Raw genomic sequence first — 22,779 nt, forward strand, 5'->3', positions numbered from 1 at the left:
AGGGGGGGAAATTGGGTTTGGTACAGATTTTAAGAGACTTAATTGTATTCACTCTTTTATATTATGTCAGATTTATAACTTCATAAAACGTGTTATATTTACAATGCAACTGATTTCTGAATGTGTGAAAAAAAAATCTGCAGGCTTGTGTTAGCTGTTTTAAAGTTTAAAGTTTTTAAAGCTTTAGTCAGCAAACAACATTTTAATGCTTATTAGTTGTATCAGATGTGTTTTGATATTAGCTGATGCTCAAGGTTTCAACATCAGGATCGATATCAGAAAAGAAAAAGTGGTATTTCATGATCTCCAGTATATACATATATAGTTTCACGTTTCTTGTATATATATATATATTACATAAGTGTGTATACGTTTACAAGAACCCACTTGTTTACAGTCCACTTATTTTTGCACAATGTACTGTACACTGGTCAGTGCTATTTTGTGTATCTGTCCTGTAGTGTTTTGTTTTGTGTCTTTTGTTGTTTGCGCTCGGTTGCACACAATGCACTTTACGTGGCTAGGACAACTGAATTTAATTCCTTAGCTCTGTGTTGTTTTATTTAGCTCTGTCTTGTTTTGTGTAGCACCAGGGTCCTGGAGAAACATCGTTTCAGTTCATTGTGTACTGCTTCAGATATACAGTGGAACCTCGGCATACGAATGCATTCAAAAGCTGAAATTGAAAGCAATTTTTGCACGTTTGTTTTGTTGACAGATTGGTGGTGTAGATGATCTGTTATATTTTTAGCCCAAACTTGGTGGCATGACTTCCTGTGAGGACCCTTAACCCTTGGAAATTGTTAATATTTTTGGGGGGTTGGAACGGATTATCTGCAGCTACATACAGTATTTCTTATGGGAACATTTGTATCGCAGTACAAAATTTCGCCTCCAGGACGAAATTGTTTTTAGTTACGCTGCACTTTATAGTTTTTTTTTTTTCACAAAACTACCATCACGAATAGAGTTTTGACCTGAATTATAGGTCAGAACTTTGGACTTTGATGCGCATAATCTTTACAAAAAAGCTTGAGCATCTGTATTTACCTTTCTGTCCCTCAGTTTCCTCGTCGTGCCCAGCTTTCGTGCAGGAGAGCCCTTAAGAAGACGGAAAAAAATCATTCAGATGCAATTAAACTGAATTCACTTAACAACATGTTGCAACTCAAAACACAGTTACACTTCATCACATAGCACAGTGACTATCTCGTGGTCTGTATGGTTACACATATTAAAGTGTTTGAAAACTAACATGATATCAAGCAATATCTCTAAGACATGTGTACCTGTCTCTGTCTGCTTCGAGTGGATCCGGAACCTGATGAGTGACCCTGGGCAGGCAGAGAATCGGGGAAAAAAGAGGAAGCAGGAAGTGGAAAAGATTATTCATTTATTCTGTGACGACAATTTAATGTTAAAAAAAAAAAATCATTTAATACTGCTAGTGACTCCAGATGTGGAAAAATTGGTTCCTCTGCATGAATAATGGTCATCTTTAGCTGTACAGAGGTTTCTATTTCATCATTAACGGTAAGTATATATATATAGAGCTGGAATGTAATATATATTAGTGTAATATAACACAAGTTACACTCTGTGAATGGGGCTGGACAGTATGACAATATGTTTTGATATCAGAGTATATTCATTCGATTTATTTATTTAATTAATTTACTGTATAGCACTTTTATCAATAGACACTGGTCACAATGTAGGTTTACACAAATCTGCCTTAGAAACACAACAACGGCAATGGGTAAAAACTCCATGAGACGACATCAGGAAGAAACCTTGAGAGGAACCTGACTCAAATGGGAAGTCATTGTGTTCTGGGTGACACCGGAGAGTGTGATTATAAATCATTACGGTGTAGAAGAGTAAAGCCAAACAGTATTGAGTGTCTTAGTAGATGAACACAGGACAGTGTTTATGATTACAGCAGCAGCTCTTGGGTTGAAATCTACCACATCCAGGTGAGACTGAAGTGACAGAGAAATTTGAGGAGAAACCAATCGCTTGGAGTTCTCATCACTTGAAGACTTTTGCTTTTGAGAATGGACCACATGGGCAGCCTGGAGATATATGGGATTGTTGTGGGTGATCCCACTTACAAACCATGAAGATAGCTTTGGCCTGATGAGTTTTACTCACAAGTAAATATTGATGACTTTATTAAAAACAGATGTACATTAAAAATAGAATGAATTTCCTGGTTATGTAATCACGCTTTATGATCATTCAGTGCACAGTTATCGAAGGGAAATGATTTATAATCACACTCTCCTGTGTCACCCAGATGAAGATTGGTCCTCTCAAGGTTCCTTCCTCATATCGTCTCAGGGAGGTTTTTTTCTCACCACCATCACCTCTGGTTTTCTTATTAGAGATCAATTTAAAATGTATAATTTATATCCAGATTTTTTGTAGTTCTGTAGAGCTCACTTGTGACAATGTTCATTGTTTAAAGCGATATACAAATAAAATAAAATAGAATTGATCTGAATCGTGATCTAGGCTCTATCTCACCGTAGCAAATAACAGTTTTGATATCAAAATATAATTACTATCTAAATTAGTTTGTAATCTAATTTTGTAATCTATCAGAACTTTTGTTCTGTTTCATTATTCCTCTTTTTGAATAAAACATTGTTTTGTCAATGCTTTTTTTAGTAATTTCTCGAAATAATTAATCTCTGTAAATTACTGGCAAAAGTGTCAATGTGAATATGAATATTTTGTCTACAAAATATAAAATGTTCACAATTTCCTCCCTACAAAGTTAGCTAATTTTTCTGAAAGGAAATTTGGAAAAACAGAGTGATTAGAGAGTATTTAGAGATCCTGTTACCTGTAATATAAATTCCATGGACATCATCACTAGAGATTTATGTTAAGAAGATCATTAAAATGTGGATGATGCGGTTACAGAACAAAACACGGTCGAGTTTCCCAAAGAAATCCCAACACGAAGACCTTTAAATTGCAGAGTGAGAGCATCATGTTGATCTCTCTCTCTCTCTCTCTCTCTAAGCTTATATTAATTCTGTGATGCTTTCGAGAAACTCATCCCAGCATGATTCATTTAAATTTAAACAAAGCATTTTGTATACTTATTTTATTAGAGCCATATAGCTTTTTATTCCTGATCCTTCCATTGTTAAAACACATTAGGTTCAAGCTGACATTATTTATATTAGACCTCTTTCTTGTTTAAGTTTATTGACGTTTGGATTAAACCTATTCAGTGTCAGTCTATACTACGGCCTGGTCAACTGGGTTAATAACTGTAAGAACACAATGAGGGCCATCTGTTTAACTAAACACAAAAATGCAAACATCACAGACTATGCTTGGTGGATCCCACTTTGAGAAAATAACTACGTAGTTAATTTTACCCTAGCCTTCTAGCTTCAGTGACGATCCAAAGAAGCGAACTTCACTAAACACTAAACATCTCCTTGCTGAACATTAGCCTTCAGAGTAAGCAAGAAAATGTATTTTCTCGTCATAATTGATTTTCAGCTGCTTTGTGAAACATGACCTGAGTCACCAGTTACACCTATATGACATCTGAGATCAGTGCATTGTCCTGCGAATATGAACGTCATCTATTATGCAGTTCATTCTGACTGCTGTTGATTTTTGTTTCTTTTTTTTTTCTTTTCATGACAACTTGCAAAACTTGACCACACAAACACACATGCAGAGCAGTGGTGGTTGGCTGCACTTCCTCGTTCGCTACGATAAGGAAGCTTGGTAACGATGTTTAGGATTTTCATTGTGTTTGGTCTCAGAGGTAAGAAGAATTGTCGAAAAAATGCGAATACATAAATGGAGGTATGTGTAGATGGTTATATTGGGATTGGTCTGTCATTTAGACAATTCTACAGAATTGTCTGTTGCAAAATAAAGGTGTTCTTATGTAAGTACATGATGCAAAACATGATGTAGCAGTATGTATATGATGTGGAATAATTATAAATATATTTTAATTTGATCATATTTAGGTCCTTGATTTGTTTTTGTTTTTTAATCTTCTGCTTATGTAAAGAATAAAACTTGCTAAATACTTGCCTCTTGTGGTGGAACGAGTAGTCTGTCAGTAATGGAACCATCCTGAGCTGTAATCATGTTGGCGAAAAGTCGTCTTCTTGTATTACTCTAAATCCTACTGAAATCCTCGAACCTCCTTGGCCGAGCATCCAGAGTTTCCAGCGCGAAAAAAAAAGAAACACTTTCTTGCAATTGCAGCTTCAACCGACGGGCTTGAACGTCACCAGCTTCAGCAAAACATTCTCAAGATCTGTCAAGCTGCCATACATCTTTGGTGAGAACGTCTTGCGGAAGTCGACGTTTCCTGTTTAAGGTCGGGCCCTGTGACTTCGAACGCCTTCTTCATGTGACTCTCAGAGCTTGTCATCTCTCTGCCTCATCTGTCTCACCTCTCTTTCTCCATCTTCCTTCCTCCGTCACCACACACAGGCCTCTGCTTGTCTGAACTGAAATGAATCTCTCTTCACCCTCTGTGTTTATGCACCGCCGCTGGGTTATCTCTAGAGATAAGAGCATTTTGCAAATGAATAGACCGAGTCACATGTATATAAAACTCTCTGTATGGACCCGTACACATTCACATGTAAATAAACCACATTTTGTAGATTTTACATACTTTATGTTATACTTGAATTTTAACTAATATCACTCACATGATGCTTTCACAAATGCACTCTGAAATACGGCCCATTATCACATCATATATCGTCATGTCTTCATATATACATGAAGACTGTATGTTATTTTTTTGTACCCAAAATACATAATAAGACAGAGGGAAAGAGGAAGCATTGATAAGTCAGACACTGTGTACAAAGGTCTATATGTATAGAGAAAAATGAACCCCAGGGGCATAAAGTAAGTACAAAAATAGGCAGGTTTTGTATGAAATCTTTCCTTGGTGTCAGATGACTAGTCAGTATTGTCCTGGAGTGTGTAGATTTATTCCCCTTGACCATACACTTGGTCAGACAATACATACTACTATGCTGAGGTCAGGCTCTGTTCTAATATGCCAGATGTTACTACACAGGGGGTCAAGTTCTGCCCTTGTACACTACACACTACTACAGAGAGGTCAAGTTGTGCCCTTGTACACTACACACTACTACAGAGAGGTCAAGATGTGCCCTTGTACACTACACACTACTACAGAGAGGTCAAGTTGTGCTCTTGTACACTACACACTACTACAGAGAGGTCAAGATGTGCCCTTGTACACTACACACTACTACAGAGAGGTCAAGATGTGCCCTTGTACACTACACACTACTACAGAGAGGTCAAGTTGTGCCCTTGTACACTACACACTACTACAGAGAGGTCAAGTTGTGCCCTTGTACACTACACACTACTACAGAGAGGTCAAGTTCTGCCCTTGTACACTACACTCTACTACAGAGAGGTCAAGTTCTGCCCTTGTACACTACACACTACTACAGAGAGGTCAAGTTGTGCCCTTGTACACTACACACTACTACAGAGAGGTCAAGTTGTGCCCTTGTACACTACACACTACTACAGAGAGGTCAAGTTCTGCCCTTGTACACTACACTCTACTACAGAGAGGTCAAGTTCTGCCCTTGTACACTACACACTACTACAGAGGGGTCAAGTTCTGCCCTTGTACACTACACACTACTACAGAGAGGTCAAGTTCTGCCCTTGTACACTACATGCTACTACCAAGGGGATAGACACATTACTACACAGGGGAAAAGTTCTACCCTTGTACACTGCACAATTGTAATTTGTCCCTGCCCTTGCACACTACACACTACCACACTGAAGTCAAGTTCTGCCCTCATGCACTACAAATTACTACACAGGGGATAAGTTGTGCCCTTGTACACTACACATTAGTATATAAAGGTCAGGTTCTACCCTTGTACATTACACACTTGTACATAAAATTCTGCCCAAATACTGCCCTTATACACTAAATATTACTACACAGGGGTCATGTTCTGCCCTTGTACACTATCTGTTACTACACTGAGGTCAAGTTCTGCCCTTATACACTACACATTACTACATATTGGTCAAGTTGTGCCCTTGTACACTACACACTAGTATATAAAATCCTGTCATTGTACACTACACATTACCACACAGGGGCCAAGTTGTGTGCTTGTACACTATACTCTGTTACAAAGCGGTCAAGTTCTGCTTTTGCACGCTATATGTTACAATACAGGGGTCAAGTTCTGCCCTCGTACACTACACACTACTACCCTGAGGTCAAGTTCTGCCCTCATGCAATACAAATTACTACATAGGGGATACATAGGGCCTTTGTACATGCTTGCATATAAAGGTCATGTTCTGCCCTTGTACACTGCACACTGTTACAGAAAGGTCAAGTTGTGCCCTTGTACACTACATGTTACTACACCGGGGTCAGATTCTGCCCTTGTACACAACATGTTATTATAGAGGGGTCGTGTTCTGCCCTTGTATATTACACACTAGTACATAGAGGTAAAGTTCTGCCCTTATACACTACATGTTACTAAACTGGGGTCAGGTTCTGCCTTTGTACATTATACAATAGATAGATAGACCAATGCCTTTGCCGATGTAGCCACAAATTTGTCGCAAACCTCTGATGAATTTCTTGCAAACGTCTGAAGAACTTCTGGCAAAGTTTTGTGGGAATCCTCTGATAAACAATATAGTGAATATGTACCATTTGCAGCAAGTTTGCCACAAATTCATATTTTGTGTGTTTCTGGCAAATATTTAAAAAATATAATTTATTAAATAAATACAAATACAACCCGCATACAATGCATTAAAACACCAACACAGTTTACATTATTTTTATTACAATACAACCGTACAAAAATACGCCATAGACTTACGCGACACGACTTTGAGCTGCAGCGACATCATGTGGCTACTCGAGGGAACTGCACATTTCATTTTAGGCAGAGCTGCAACATTAACTTAAGAAAATCGATTTATGAATTGTTCTAGTTGAACAGCAAGCTAAAACTGAGATAAATTAAGTTAACTCACCTTAATGATCCGTGTTATAAACCCTCCATACTATTACTTAGCATACTAAAATAAAAGTAGAATCCTGTATAAAGCAACCCAACGTGCTTTCTGTCGCAATAGGAAGTGAAATCGGTGGTTTTAGTGGTCAGCCGGTCAGAAAACAAAACCAAGGAACAAAACTAATAGGTGGTAAGAAAATAACAGGAACCATGCAACATAAATACGGATTAGGTTATGGTTTTATGTCATGCTGCCAAGCATTCTTCGCACAGCGCCGCTGGTGTAGTGGTATCATGCAAGATTCCCATTCTTGCGACCCGGGTTCGATTCCCGGGCGGCGCACATGATTTTCTTCCCCAAGTAAGATCAGCTAAAATTCTGGAAAATGGTTTCTTATATACCCATTCTCAGGAAATTTTTTTATTTTTTTTGGTGTTTTTTTGTTTGTTTGTTCATTTCACAACAAAAACAGTACATTGTAGACAAACAAAACAACAAATACAAGAACAAATGACGAGAAGACAGGAGTTAAGTTACCCATGTACAGTGTATGTGTTTGTTTGCATAAGGGCACCGGGGTAATGGGTGGAGGGGTTGTTTTTGGAAAAGAGAAAGAAGGGAGCAAAGACACAGAAGAAGGGGGCAAAAACCCATAATAATAATAATAATAATAATAATAATAATAATAATAATAATAATAATAATAATAATAATAAATGGAAGGAAGGAGAGCAAGAGGGAGAAAAGAATACAGGGAAGAAATTTTTTTTAAGAAAATTAAAAAAAGGATGTATATATATAACTCAAAAATAATCAAGTTGGGGGGGGGTCGTTTATTCAAGGGGGCTCCAGGGTGTTCCAGTTAGGTATGGTTTACCTTTTTTATTTCTTCAGTTAAGCCTGACCAACATTCTCCCACTCCGAGACGCTCTTAACCCCAACAGGGGAGGGCTGGCCCATCACTTGTTCCCCTATTAAACAGCTCCCCAACCCTAGGGAGGGAGGTTGTTTATTTGGGCAAAACAGTTGAGAAATGCAGCGGTGGCCAACACTGAAACCCCTCCTGTTCCACCCAGAGTGATACCCCAGGGCAAAGACAGGCCGGAACACCAACCCCCATGGATGACATGGATGACAGACATGGATGACAGAGTCTGGTGTGGAGGAACTTGACTGGCCTGCACAGAGTCCTGACCTCAACCCGATAGAACACCTTTGGGATGAATTAGAGCGGAGACTGAGAGCCAGGCCTTCTCGTCCAACATCAGTGTGTGACCTCACAAATGCGCTTCTGGAAGAATGGTCAAAAATTCCCATAAACACACTCCTAAACCTTGTGGACAGCCTTCCCAGAAGAGTTGAAGCTGTTATAGCTGCAAAGGGTGGACCGATGTCATATTGAACCCTATGGATTAGGAATGGGATGTCACTTAAGTTCATATGCGAGTCAAGGCAGGTGAGCGAATACTTTTGGCAATATAGATTATATATATATACAACACCTATTAGCAATTAATTTCAATTTCTTAATTAAAATAAATAATTAACAGGCCATAGTCGCCTTAGGCTTGCTCACTAGGGATGATTTTGTCTAGCATCTAGGACTTTTTTGTTTCTTATGTTCTGTAAAGCTGCTTTGAGACAATGTTCATTGTTAAAAGCGCTATGCAAATAAAATTGAATTGAATTGAATTGATTTACACAGTAGGCCAGGAACATAACACTAATATAAGAGAAAAACAGAAAGTTTAATAATGCACTATATACAGAAGTAGAAATATAAATTGTTTAAATGAATGTACAGATATGTTATTTACGAGTGTGTAGTTTATAAATGGACAATTTTCAGATTCTATGCACAATTGAGTCAGTTGAGACGGACAGTGTATATTTATGAATGTTTTCATTGTTCAGGCTGGCTGTGAGGGGCCCAATGTGATTAGCCCTTTTCATCACTCTGAAGGTGTAAAGATCTTGGAGTTTGGCCAGTATAGGGAAACAATAATCCTCTCAGCAGTCCTGACTGTCCATTGTAGTCTCTTGATGTCTGATTTGGTAGCTGAACCAAACCAGACAAAGGACAGACTCAATGATGGCAGAGTAGAACTGTTTCAGCAGTTTCTGTGGTTGTGGCAGGTTGAATTTCTTTACATGAACAAAGAATGTTATCATATTGCTATTTATTGTATAAAAATTCTATATTTTACAAACACAACTATGTCCAATATGTTAGTGCCACCCCTAACACATGTCTAATACAAACTTTAAGCTGAAGACATAAAGAAGGTTCAGGATGAATCAATGCATCATCATTAGGCCTGTGGGACTTTGAGTTGTTTTTTTTTTTTATTTACTTGGTTCTCACCCAAATATTTAATTCTTTTATGTCTTAATCAATAATATTTGTGTTGTCTTTTCTGTTCACATGCAAAACGTTGGGCACGAAGTAATATCTTTGTCTAGAAAGCAACACCGTAATCACTGGTGCTGTACAGATATCTCAGTTCTTGACTTACTCACAGTCTCACTGTGTGTCCCAATACTTTTGCTCAGCTCAAATTCAGGTGGACTGCCACCAGAGACAATGTGTCCTAAGTTGATTGTCATCTGGATATGGGTGTGAGGATGTGAGAGCTGATCTTGTACTGTCTTGTATTTTTTCTTCTCATCTCAGACCCAGGGGTCTTTAGCATATGGCAAAAAAATGGAAGAATTTGAAAGCCTTTCCTTTCCAGTGCAAAAGGGGAACAGCAAATCTGCACATCTACTCATTACTACTCCTTAACACTGACCTTTACTATTTTTTTTCGCTGTTTTGTTCGCTCTTAAGACTCTTAAATCTCTTAAAGCTTTGTCTTTGTCTCTCAGTCTTTTGAGCCTCAGCTAGTCCTGGTCTTGGATTTGTTTTGGACTTGACAGTGGTGGTCTTGATCATTATGCAGGTCTATAGCTGCTTATTATAATATAAGTTACACTTGAGTTAAAGTATACTAAATGTTTACTGTTGAATTTTTCCCCCCCAGTGATGAATCCTTTGGCTCCTATAACCGCGTGTGTAGTGTGTTGATCTAGTTGCATGGCAACAGTTTATAACTACCATAACATTCCTGAGTGTGTGGACACAGCTAGCCAACTCAAAGCGGGGAAAGAATTTATAAAACCTAAATACTTATTTTTTTTTTTAGACTTTAAATAAAGGCTTATTGCGTGCCTTTTAATGTGTGTGGCAATGCAGGACGAGAGGAGAAGAGAGGAGATGAGCTGTAAACCAGACACGAGTGGAGAGTCCAGTATATGGTCAGATTCCGGTCACTACACAACTAAACTATATAATTCAACACAATGGCTCATAGGAGCAGGGGAAACTGCAAAGCGGAGGTTTCTCACAGGGATTTTAGTGCGGTGTCAGAGTCTAGAGATCCTGGAAAATGTCCAGAATGTGTTACAGGTGACTATGGGGAAAGATTTCACCTACACCAGGAGCCGCATCAAAGTCGCGGACATGGCGAGTGTTTCCAACACTAACTCAACTCCGGATGCTAAATTACTCGGACAGGACATGTTGAACACATGGGAATGGTTTAGAAACAGCCAGAAGTTGACGAAAACGAATTATTTACTCGGACTCTTGGCTTTCTGCGACGCTGAGATGTTGCACATGCTGGGGAATCTGGCGCGCGTGCTGATAGCGCGAGAGAAACGCAATTTGAAGTTCCTGCGGTGCAACACAGGTAAATAAATCTTTCTGAACAATACTTTATTTACCATCAATAAAACCTTTATTTAGTGTACTAATAATAACTTAATATGACTAATGATACGTAATAACTGGTCGTTAAGAGTGATGGATAGATTTGCATAGGAATCGACTCTCTTGAACGACTCCCTTGAGTGAGTCGGATCACGAATCGACTCGCAGTTTTGATTCCAAGGTATTCCTGCCATTCTTTCCGTTTTGTGTGTTGTGTGTGTGTGTGTGTGTTAAGATTTTAAGAATTGTTTAAATGATTACTCAACAAGATTCATACACCTGCTTGATGATAGATTTATTCATCTTCACTTAGTGCTTTATCCTGGTTAGGGTTGCAGTAGATCTGGAGCCAATACCAAGAACAGGCAGGAATGCACCCCGGGTGGGAATACCAGTCCAACACAGGGTGCCATCCAAACACTTATTTACACCTAGGGCCAATGTAGAGTAATGCTTTCACATTCACATACCAGTATGTTTTGGGGAGGTGGGGGGAAAACCACACAGATACACAGAAAGCATGTAAAACTGCACAATAGTGACCTGAGCTTTGGATCGAACCGGGGAGTTTGCGAACACTACCTGCTGTGCTCCCATGCAATCTAGAATCGATTTATTCCAAAGGAGTCATTCAAAGAGGAAAATAATTGCTCTGTTACTTACAGTTTTGATAATTCATCAGCAGCCTGCATGAACTAAAGATAATTCCGAAAGCAAATTGACTTTGATTAATGTTTCTAGCATATTTATAATCACCACTGTACCTGCATGGCCACACCATAGTCGATTCAAGACACAAGCTGCAAAACTCATGGCCATATTTATATGTAGATTTTAAAAAGGCATTCATAATAATGAAGAAAAATTAAGCATATTTGATTGACTATTTCCAGCCAGTCAATCATGATAGACTGATAGATAACTTTTCTTTTTCTTTTTATACAAGCCTATAAACACCTATAAACACAATCTTATTTAAATATGTGTGTAGAATATTAAAAAACCTTTTGCAGTTTTTCCAAGCCCTGAGAAGAACAGCAGTATTGTGTCCAAATCAAATCACTTCTTCGATGCTGGTAATGATCCAGAGCTAGGCCTCCTGGTCCAAGCCAGCTCAATCTATGAGCCTGTCACTTTTCCCCATGAAACCCTGGATATCATTGAACTAGACAATCAGAACAGTTCAGAACCCAGTAAGCCTGTTGTTTTTCTTTAGGAATAAACACCCGGAAATTCTAGATATAAGGTCAATATAGCCAAATGTTCGATCCTTAAATGTATATTTTCAGATGCTGCCAGAAATACTGCAAATATGTCAGCATTTACGACCTACGTTTTTCCACAGCTAAGGATTCCAGCTGGAATACAGTGGAGGATGAAGTGCTCAGGGGTGAGAGGTTGAAGAACAGTGATGCAGACTGGGATGATGTAGAGGATCCTGCACTCATGGTAGTTCCCAGGTCTTCCAAATCCATGTCAGAAGTCAGCCAACACCGAGACTTTATTCGAGCACTTCCAGTCGGTCTGGCCAAGAGGATTTTAGGTGAGAAAAGAGGCATGTATTAGCAGATTTTTTAAAACATGTATACAACTTCCTGAAACAATACAGTTGTATTACTATTATGAACTGATACCATCACATTTCCTTTGGGCTAAGTTGCACACTTCTTTAAGTAATGTTACTATTAAAGTATTAAAAGTTTTTTTAGATAGTAGCAGGGAGTGAACCTGTTTTTCCCTTATGCTGAATTTTCCAGCAGAAATTCAAGCGATTTAATGCACACATACTAAATGTTATTTTTTTCTATAGTAACAGCTAAAACAGGGACCCGTATAGTGGTCCTTCAACGCAGTCTGTAGTAAATAAAACAAAGAACAACGTATACTCATTGATATGGTGAGGTATTCTGTAAGGAGATGTCTCTAGATAACGTTTCTGGAAGGAGTCTCCAGTATCAGTCTTTAGTAACAGTGAGTAAATTTTTCCGCTGTAGTAAAGTCTTCCGGTCTAAGGAGTTTCTCAGCAACATGACAGCATTAAATGTAACTTGAAATGTATAAAAGCAGTTTGTATGATTAAGAAAAAGAACATATAAACCCCACTCCGGAACATGCTGTTACTGGAAAATAATCAGCTTTATGGTGGTAACAAAAATTCAGAAATGTCTAACTGTTTACTCTGCAGGTAGAAAACTACTATCTGTTGCCAAACTCTTGCAGAATACAATGAATTAGGGATCAGAACAGGTCTGTCTGTTGGTACCTGAAGCCACACTGACATACCTGTTATGCTGGCTTTTTATTACTGGCTTTTGAACATAGTGTTATGCGTAAGAGTTTATTGTAATATGAGCACAGTGACCTCCACATCACTCTATTCTCTCAAATGCTATTTGATCTATACACTACGTCCCCCTGTTCCTTACTGTGCTCCAGTGTCGAGGGATTAGCAGGTTTCTCAGTCCTTGACCTTTGCGCTTACTATCGAATCCTTTCAGCCCTGTGTGCTGTCATCTTCATAGCTTTATTAACCATTCCCAGGCTAATGAAATGGCTTTAAAGGCTTGCCAGGCACTAGCCAAAAAGGCATATGTGGGATGGAGACAATGGCCTCAAACCCCCCCACTGTGTAGCAACAAGATCCTCGGTTTGTTCTGCAGCTGCTTCCAAATGTGTGAAAAACCGTAGCGTTACTAAGACACTTTTGAGTTTTACAAAATATAGAAGGGTTAAGTGTAGAATCAATTAGAATTATTCTAGAGTCTGTTTTGATCAAGACACTAATTTCTAGCACTAATATGATCCAGGTTTTTCCATCACAAAACACTGCAGCGATAACAGATCAGCTTCAGATGCAATTTTACAGCTTTGTATTAGTGTGTTTGACGTAGTAAACCTTCCCAGTGCGCTGTCTGTCTCAGGCCTGTTGGATAAGGCCTCACTACAGAGCTGTAAACACGTCTCCCAGCACTGGCAGTACTTAACCGAGGAGATAGTAGCAGAGCACAGTGTGAAAGAGATGGTGGAGAACCAGGCTGTGATACTGCAGGTGATGAATTTGATCTATCTATCTATCTATCTATCTATCTATCTATCTATCTATCTATCTATCTATCTATCTATCTATCTGTCTATCTATCTATCTATCTATCTATCTATCTATCTATCTATCTATCTATCTATCTGTCTGTCTGTCTGTCTGTCTGTCTGTCTGTCTGTCTATCTATCTATCTATCTATCTATCTATCTATCTATCTATCTATCTATCCATCCATCTGTCTGTCTAGCTGTCTGTCTGTCTGTGTATATCTGTACTAATGCATGTGTTGTTTTATAGGGAATTCCTTCTGTAGATAACTCTTCCTATGCCGGGATCCGTGAGGTCCTAGTGCCCCTAAGAAAAGAGGAGATGTACCTCCAAACTAAGAAGAGTTTCCTAAAAAATAATGAGGTCACTAATATTTTGGAGAGTTTGTATTTATATAAATAGCCCTATCAGATACACACATCTGATACGTGTGTGTATGTGTGTGTGTGTGCATATCCCCACAGGATATCAGGGGCTTTGAGTCAGTCTATTCAAAGATTAAAACCAAGGTTGTGGAGATGGAGGAGAGGAATGTGTACTGTGGGCTCTACAACATTTTAATTGTGCTGGACAGGTACAGTGGACCATTTATACAGTTATAGTTATATTTAATGTTACAGGAAGTCTGTGAAAGAAATTAGTTTCTGTTATCATTCACACTATAGCAGCTATAAATGCAAGTTCCCCATTTCACTTTTTATGAAGTGAATTTATATAAACCTATATTTGTGCAGCTGCACTATTGTCAGAGCGGCTGTTATGGTAAATAATTCAACAGCGCTGTGCTCTAAAATTAAGTAAAACTATTCAATTACATGTTTTCTCAATATTAAGCAAACAATCGTCTTTTTGCAGGCATTTGTGAATCTGTAACAATAATCAGTCAGTCATTTAGTCATCGACCTGCTTGTCCTTCACCACAGAGAAGACCCCAGTAGAGTGATCCATTATGACGGAGGCAGGATGGTGGTGCTGGGCGCCAAGGACCGAACTGTTCGTCTGCTGGACACCGTGCTGTTGAAGGAGGTTCCCCCGCTGATGCACGGCCATGCGGGCAGCGTGAGAGCAGTGCTGGTGTGTGAGGAGAGAGAGCTGGTGATCAGTGCCAGCTATGATCTCAGCATCCGGTAACTACAACACTCACACAGAGGAGCCAGTCTGTAGAAGAGCTATCTGGATTAACAGATTTTTAAAGCTGGGTGCTGTCTGCGTAGCTATAGAAGAGATAACACCTATTGTCCGTTGGCCATTGTCAACTGACGATAACAGGACTAAGGACACAGTTAAACCTGATTAATGTTGTGTTAATATGAGTTTCCTGGCTGTGACATGACCTCCATTTGTTTTTAACACATAGAGGTGTAACTACACATGCCAGTGCTAAGTTCAGGGACTAAGCAGATTTAAATACTGCTAAATTAGGTAAATTGATTAATCGATTAATCTAGGACTTTTGTACTATGTTTCTTATGTTCTGTAAAGCTGCTTTGAGACAATGTCCAATGTTAAAAGTGCTATACAAATAAAACTGAAATGAATTGAAAATGAACATTTTATTTGGAAGATGCTGGAACATGAAGACCGGTGCATGCGTGATGCTGTTCTCTGGACACATGGGCACCATCACCTGCCTGGACCTGCACGGACACCATCTGGTCTCCGGATCCAGAGACTGCAAAGTCAAAGGTAAAAGTGTAAAATCAGGCCACTTTCCTGTCCAGTTCCCATAACGTTTACATATTCACACACCTTGCTTGTGCTTTGATGAACATGGGTGTCAGTGTGGAGCCTTCAGACTAGTCAGTGCTACGACAGGATGAGGTTTCGTCACCGTAAGCCTGTAGTGTGCGTGAAGACCGACTCGTCTCTGGTGCTCAGTGGCTGTGAGGGAGGACTGATCAAGGTGTGGGACATGAAGACTGCAACCCTTCTAAAGGTACACTGACAGGGTGAGACAGGAAGTCTCACATAGTCTAATGTGCAGTATCAGGTACTAGCTTTACAACTTAAAAAAAGTTCTAAAAAATGTAAAATATATAAGATGTCATGTTTTACTTTTAGTCACATGACAAAAGTCAACCCTATCACCCCCTTCTTTTCACCCTGATCAGACATGAAATAAACTCAGTTATTTATAAAAAATTATCTGATCTAAGACCTAAGTAGCCGCTAATATGGCACTAAGGATCTATAACACTATATCATTATATGTACCTCCTGAAGTGTAGACTGTCTAGATTCATAGATTTGACCAGCCACAATTAAATATCTAAATCCAGATATAAGTTTTGAGTGTGTATGTGTGTGTGTTTATGCTTATAGGTCACACAGGGTCACCAAGGCTCTGTGAAGTGCCTGTTCTTCGACCAATTTCACATCTTGTCCGGAGGATCCAACGGACAAGTGATGGCCTGGAGCACTGACCGTGATTTCAAAAAGTGCCTCATGACCTTCCAGCATCCACGGTGAGCCCCGTCTAATTAAAGCCCAGGGTTTATAGACTTTCACCAGTGTATCAGATCAGAAATTCGATAAGCTAGTGAAGCTGATCGATTCATACTGTATAAATAAAGCACTTGGGAGCATGCTGATGTAGGAAAATAATCAAAGATGGGGTGATGCAGTATGGTTCACTGGGTTACTATTACCACAAAAAAAGTTGATTATTTCCCTGGTTTATACTACTACACTACAAATATTTTCTAAATAATATTATTAATCCCATTATAGAGTTTAATATTGATTAACATTTACATAAATAATTAGTTCCCCTTTTTATTACTTATTAGAACAGTTACAAACAATCTTTCACTTTTCAGACTCTTTAATTTCTCAGTTAATGAGGTGAATAAGATCATGTGGCTTGTCACATTACTGAGATATACTAAAAGGTGTAGACACCATTCTACCAGAAAATATTCATTTACAGCTCTGCCATTGGAGATTCCTTACAAAAATGTTAAATATATGACAACAATTACACAGTGTCTGCAATACAGGTTCCCATGTAAGATCTGCCCTGTAATCTGATCTGCTCTTAAAGAAAATAAACCAACACCTTCTGACCAATCAGAATCGAGAATTTAACAGCGCTCTGCAATAATTGCTTGTATTGTTCCAATGAAGGGAAGTGCTGACATTGTCTTCACTCTTCCTGCGAGTCATCACCGGCTGTGTGGATGGAAGGATTCGGATCTTTAACTTGCTCAGCGGGGACTGTCTTCGAATCATCAAAATCGGGACAGATGAAAGTCCCATACGTTCTTTACACACACATCATAATACGTGAGTTTGCCCAGAAGTTACACACACACACACTCACACACACACAAATACAGAGCATAAACATAATTATACACATAAAACCATCCTCTGGATATTTTGTCATATTGCCTGCTATATATGTAGTATAACAACTCTCTCTTTTTTTCTCTCTCTCTCTCTCTCTCTCTCTCTCTCTCTCTCTCAGTATCGTGGTGAACAGCAGCAGTCGAGTTTTGTTTTTGCAGTTTGCTCAGCAGCAATGGGATTACACTGCACCGTCAGAAAGGAAGTGCATCACTAGTCACTCACTTCCTCGTCCTACTCACCCGGTTTTAGCAAGCTCATCTAAAGCAAAGAAGAATGAGAGGAGATCCAGAACACCATCTCTCTCCCAACGGATGAGGAGCCTCTCAGCTCCCAGCATGCAACCCTCACATGGTCTGTAGTGTCCCTGTCCATCAGTGCGGGTTATTAGTTTTATATGGTAATGTTATTCTGGGAATTAAATCTTTAGTAAATATTTCAAGAGGCACCACCTCATCGCTGCTGCCTTTTTTTGTATTCTGATTGTATCTAAATCACTGTTTATACTTTTTGTCCAATGGGATATTAAGAATTTAAGAGCATCAGAATTGATTCATAGTGACAATGAGAAAAATCAGACAGAACATCAAAACCCATAAGTTGCACTATATTTTTGACAGAAAAGCGATACGCAACCCAGAAGTGTGTGATGACCCCAAGTGAGAGAGCAGTGCGAGAACGAGTGAGGAAGAGAGGCCCCCATCAGCCCATCACAACTACCCAGATTCTTCTAAAGGTCCGTCCTAGTCGTCAAACTGAGCGTAAAGACCTTGCAACCTCCAACATGAAGCTGAACGCCGCAGTACGAGATGCTTGGGGACCTGCTCCAACCACAGCGTCATCTCCTCCTCCAGCTCCCAAAGCTTCAAAACGGCCACAATCAACTCCTAAACCATCCTCATTTAAAGGCATGCTAAAAATATACACTCCTTTGAAATCCCATACACTGGACCTGAACCTCCAGCATTCCCCGCATCGCAGCATCCCATCTTCGCCGTTAATGCAGACTTTTCCTAAACCCAGACGACCCCAGACAGCCTGCAGAGCACGCCAAGTCGGCTGCTCCAACACCACCACCACCACAACCACCAGCCAAGAAGATATCCAGAGCTCTGGAAACACCTTCTTGAGGACTGAGTTGAAACACGTGGGCAGCTATGTTGGTTTTGAGATTCCTGGAAAATACAGACCCCAGAATCCGCTGGATCCGTTCCGAGAGAGTGGAGGCTTTCAGCTCAGGACAGACACGCAGCTGGAGGAATACAAGCAGGCGCAGATGCAAGCAAGCACTTACACTCTCTCAAAGGAAGAGAAGAAGAGGCAATGCAGGACAACCTGGAAAACGAATGCTAAAGTTACTCCAAGTAAAGCTTCAGAGCTGGAAGAGGAACCATTCACCTAATATAACCAACACTTTGTATTAATTAATACTGATGTTCTGCTCACATGCAAATAAACTGCCATATGCTGTATAGAAAAAGGATCTTATTCCACCAAACACCATAAAATATGCAGATTTAATTCAAGTTCACTGTATGGCTTTAATAGGAAGGTAAATAATTGTAATTTGTAAAGGTTTATACACAAATATCAGTCTATAAATATGAATGTATATGCATTTTAGAAAGACACCAACATATTCCTGCCATTACAGAAACCTTTATAACACTAATGTTAGATTACTAAGCTAGTCAGCTACCTAGTTATCCACTAGTAAGAAACTAACTTATATTCAAAGACAACTAGTCACTAAAAGCATTTCAGAATTTGAATTTTAAATAGTTGTGTTAATCAGACTATATAAAAGGAATCAACCAAGAGGAGTAAGAACTCATATCTGAGACAACCATAGCATCTTTATGGTATTTTTTGGTTAATTTGAAGAATTAATAACTGTAGATGAGTTGATGAATGTAGAGAAGATGAACAGTAGAGTAGATGAATGGGCAGGTCCTGCTTTTACACCCACTGACCTGAGTCTAGCTGATGATACTGCTGTTAAAAACACAGCCGTTTTTTTTTGTCACATAATTGAATAAAAATATTCTATATAATCATGTATTTAAGCAGAAATGATACACTAGAGGGCAGCACAGACCATCCAGAAGGACCCCTACAACCTTACAGTTTAAGTATCATCAATACTGGTGTTGTCTTGCCACATTGCTCTTGTTTCTACTTTATTCAGTCTTTATTAAGTGCTTTATCCTGGTCAGGATTGCGATGGATCTGGAGTCTCTCTAAAACAATGGACACCAAGTTTTAATACTTCCTTGTACACCAGTCTATCACAAAGCAACATGCATACACAATGCACACCTAGCAAATTAGAGTTGTCAATCAACGTGTATGCGTAGGAGAAAACTGGTGAAACCATCGTGTGAAACTCCACACAGTTCCACCTGAGCTCGGAATCGAACCCTGAAGCTATGAGCCCGTACCTTGCTTCAGTTGAGTAGATAACATCATTGTCTCTTGTAACAGCTCTGCTTAGATTGGATTCTTCTCTTCTCCAGACTGCTCTTATTCTCCAGACACATTTTCCAACTCGCATTCTGGAACCACTTTATCCTAGTCAGGGTCGCATTGGATCCGGCTGTCCAATCCCGGAGCACTGAGAGTGAGCTAAATCATCCAAACTTCTCATACATGTGAACTGGTTCAAATTTGTGAGATCAAAACCAACAAAGGTACTCAAACAGGATACTGATAGTCCATTGGATTAGTTACAGAGACACAGTGTCTAATGAAAGAGTGCATCAATACAATGGGAGAATATAGACAGCAGTCTTCAGTTTTTTCACTAGCTGTGCAGCTTCACAGGAAACAAGGAAACAAACAAACAACAAACAAAAAAGCTAAGGCTGAACCGGGGTAAGAGCAGTTACCCCTCATGCAGAAAATCCCCCATCCTTAAGAAGCACCTTTGTGCTAATTAGATTTAATAAGCAGAAAATTGGGCTTCATGGGGTTTCTTTTTTGTTCCTGTACAATCAGGACAAATCCCCCCTACCCCACTTCTCTTTAAGGCCAGAATGAAGACACTAAGCCCTCCTGCGTGTTCCCTCAGGTAAGATCCAATAACGGCTATGAAATCAATGTGACGGCAAACAAGAGAAAGTCTTCATGCAGAACCTCTCTCCAGGGGTCCTGGGGTCATGCTGCTGGGGTTGTGTGTGGCTACGGTAGGGATTTTAAGTCCAGTAGGCGGTTCAAGTCGTTACAAAATTGTGGTTACCTTTCACCAGAAAGTTCTTAAGGGCTTTCTGAAAAGACCCATCCTACTGAAATGACTTCACATTGCCCTGACCTTTGATGGGCATTCGACTGACTGCACGTTTGAGGGATTTAGGGTGGTACGTCTGTCAAATCAAATTTCATTGACGGGGTCTCCATGGTGGCTGACATTAACCTCTTAAACCATAGTCTGTTTGCGCTGAGACACTCAATGGAATTGTCACAAGCCACAAGACATGGGGACTCACTGGGAACCAGCCATCTTAGTGAGAATATACATCTTAGATAAATAAAGCTTGCTGTACTGAGTGTTACATTGATAGAATAACACTTTGACCAAATTCTTACTGAAACAGAATCAATGTATAAATTCATTTACAAAATTTAAAATAAAAAGTATTAAGTTATGAATTTTCCACCACATAGTTAAACTGGCCTTTAAAACCTTACTAGTATTAATGTATCTTTCACACCAGCTCTAGCTCCACCCTGTCTCTGTTCCCTCTCACCTGTCCCCTGTTTTTATTTCATGAGTATGAGTATACGCTCCATTTTGCTTAAAAGGCAAAATGTACTAAATAGTGCACTATGTAGGAAATAAGGTACAATTTCAGATATAACAAGAAATGCCAAGGGTTTAATCAGAGGTTACGATTTTAGAGTCAGGTTTAAAATTAAACTTGAATTTAAACAAAAATCATAAACAAACCACTGATTAATGCAAAATTCCATTTAATCCAGTCCTTGTTGGTGCAACTCAACCTCAGGTCTGGTCTTGGCTTCTGGAGATCCAAAGAATGCAAACATTTCATTTGGCTCAAAAAAAAGAAAAAAGAAGAAAATGGAAACAGTTCTAGTCAAAACCCTTCTCGCCCTTGCATTTTCACTAGATGAACTAGACCATGGTTTCTTCTCTTTCCCCTGTAGTTCCTTAGAGTGTTTTTTTAAGAGAATATGGCTTTTCTTGGTTTGGCTTTTGTGGTTTAAAGATCCTGTCTGCTGATAACACCAATGTCTCAGAGAAACGAATGAATAAAGTCAACTCACACTTGCATCTGACCACATCTGCTTAGCTAATAGAGCTCCAGGACCTGCTTCTGCACAATTTAATAACATGCACGAGTGAAAAGGTTTCCTTTCCAATGAAACATCAGATAGGGTTAATCAAGCTGAGTCAATGGGATGCCGTTTTGTCTCCTCAAGACACGAGTGAATCGTGCTAATACGCATTCACACATGTAAACACTCAAAATTCTTGGACTAAATGGACCAAATTTTTCCTTCTTTCAATCCAAAACAATATCAGAAATATCCCAAGATTGGAAGTGACATCTGTTTTGATCATCTGAAACCACGAGGCCTCCTTGCTGGCTGGAGACTAAACCAGAATTCCAGTTTTGACCTCACCAACTGACAAAGATCAGAAATGTAAGGAGATATGAGCAATAACGAGGAGGGGCAATAAGCCAGAAACCTGCATGATTAACTCCTGGCTTATCTGAATAGATAGCACAAAGGGAACAGGATTGATAATTGTTTTTGTTGCACTACTGACTGACTCTGGTTTGGGTAACTTTAATTTGAACTGAGAGCCCTTGATTAAGCCACAAGTCAGGAGGGATGTGGTGCAGGGCTTCCACTAGTGCTGGATGATGCTGAGGCTCCAGACTGTTATTCTGAAACGTCAGCTTCTCTTTGCAGTGATGTGATTTCTACACTTTTTACGGTGCTACAAAGTGGAAGTCTATTTATGCTGATGATAAACCAGTCAAAGACCATGAAGTAGACTTTTGTCTGTCTGTCTCACAGTTGTAATAAGAAATTGTCACAAGTTAGTCATTTATTGGTGCCTTGTCATAAACGTTTCCATGTACGAACATGTGTTTTGACACATAATTGGGATATGATTTAAAAGAAAAACTTGACTGGAATTGATGAAAGCATGGACAAAGGTTTTGGCATGTTTTGATTTCAGCAAGTCGTGGATAAATGCATATTAACATAAAACATTAAAAAAGTATCACACCAGTTTAACACTATACAAGGGCATAATTATGACCCCACTGATGATGTGATCCACACTATTTAGAATCAGTAAGTACCAGTATATCTTCATTGTTTAATCAGGATTTTTTTTAAATTAATAAAGCTCACAATGTTGTGGCCACCTGAACATCCCATTACAGATGTGGTACCTCTTTTGTTAAAATAAGCGCCACTCTTCTGGGAAGGCTTTCTACTAGATTTTGGAGTGTGGCTGTGGGGGTTTGTGTTAATTCATCAACAACAGGGGTGT

The 22,779-nt window shown here is 39.3% G+C and overlaps 2 protein-coding genes and 1 non-coding gene across 3 annotated transcripts in view; 2 read left to right on the forward strand and 1 right to left on the reverse strand.

Annotated features, from left to right (window-relative positions):
• The window catches only part of unc13d (unc-13 homolog D (C. elegans)), a 33,803-nt gene extending 26,596 nt beyond the window's left edge, over positions 1-7,207 (reverse strand). The window contains exons 1-4 of the mRNA XM_058405976.1: positions 7,078-7,207; positions 4,078-4,556; positions 1,290-1,334; positions 1,051-1,101 (exon numbers count right to left, since the gene is read on the reverse strand). Of these exons, the coding sequence (XP_058261959.1) occupies positions 1,051-1,101; positions 1,290-1,334; positions 4,078-4,134 (153 nt within the window). The 5' untranslated portion in view covers positions 4,135-4,556; positions 7,078-7,207. The remainder of the gene's footprint in view (positions 1-1,050; positions 1,102-1,289; positions 1,335-4,077; positions 4,557-7,077) is intronic.
• Positions 7,208-7,330: 123 nt separating this feature from the next.
• On the forward strand, positions 7,331-7,401 carry trnag-ccc (transfer RNA glycine (anticodon CCC)). The gene has a single exon. It is a non-coding gene; the product is annotated as a tRNA-Gly (tRNA).
• A 2,659-nt stretch (positions 7,402-10,060) lies between these two features.
• fbxw10 (F-box and WD repeat domain containing 10) lies at positions 10,061-19,289 on the forward strand. Its single transcript, XM_058405760.1, has 12 exons — positions 10,061-10,790; positions 12,156-12,353; positions 13,732-13,859; positions 14,148-14,261; positions 14,363-14,472; positions 14,822-15,025; positions 15,463-15,584; positions 15,680-15,834; positions 16,221-16,363; positions 17,025-17,183; positions 17,368-17,600; positions 17,867-19,289. The coding sequence occupies exons 1-12, from the start codon at positions 10,277-10,279 to the stop codon at positions 18,646-18,648; spliced, it is 2,862 nt and encodes a 953-aa protein (XP_058261743.1). The 5' UTR covers positions 10,061-10,276; the 3' UTR covers positions 18,649-19,289.
• The last annotated feature ends 3,490 nt before the right edge of the window (positions 19,290-22,779 follow it).

The sequence above is a fragment of the Hemibagrus wyckioides genome, linkage group LG13 (genome assembly GCF_019097595.1).
Source record: "Hemibagrus wyckioides isolate EC202008001 linkage group LG13, SWU_Hwy_1.0, whole genome shotgun sequence".
NCBI lineage: Eukaryota > Metazoa > Chordata > Actinopteri > Siluriformes > Bagridae > Hemibagrus > Hemibagrus wyckioides.

Bases quoted from the DNA above. Each gene is read 5' to 3' on its own strand.
- fbxw10 (XM_058405760.1), top strand. From the start codon at position 10,277: ATGTGTGTGGCAATGCAGGACGAGAGGAGAAGAGAGGAGATGAGCTGT. The intron at 10,791-12,155 runs GTAAATAAATCT...GTTTTTCCACAG, and splicing joins GTTCCTGCGGTGCAACACAG to CTAAGGATTCCAGCTGGAAT. The intron at 15,585-15,679 runs GTAAAAGTGTAA...CATGGGTGTCAG, and splicing joins CAGAGACTGCAAAGTCAAAG to TGTGGAGCCTTCAGACTAGT.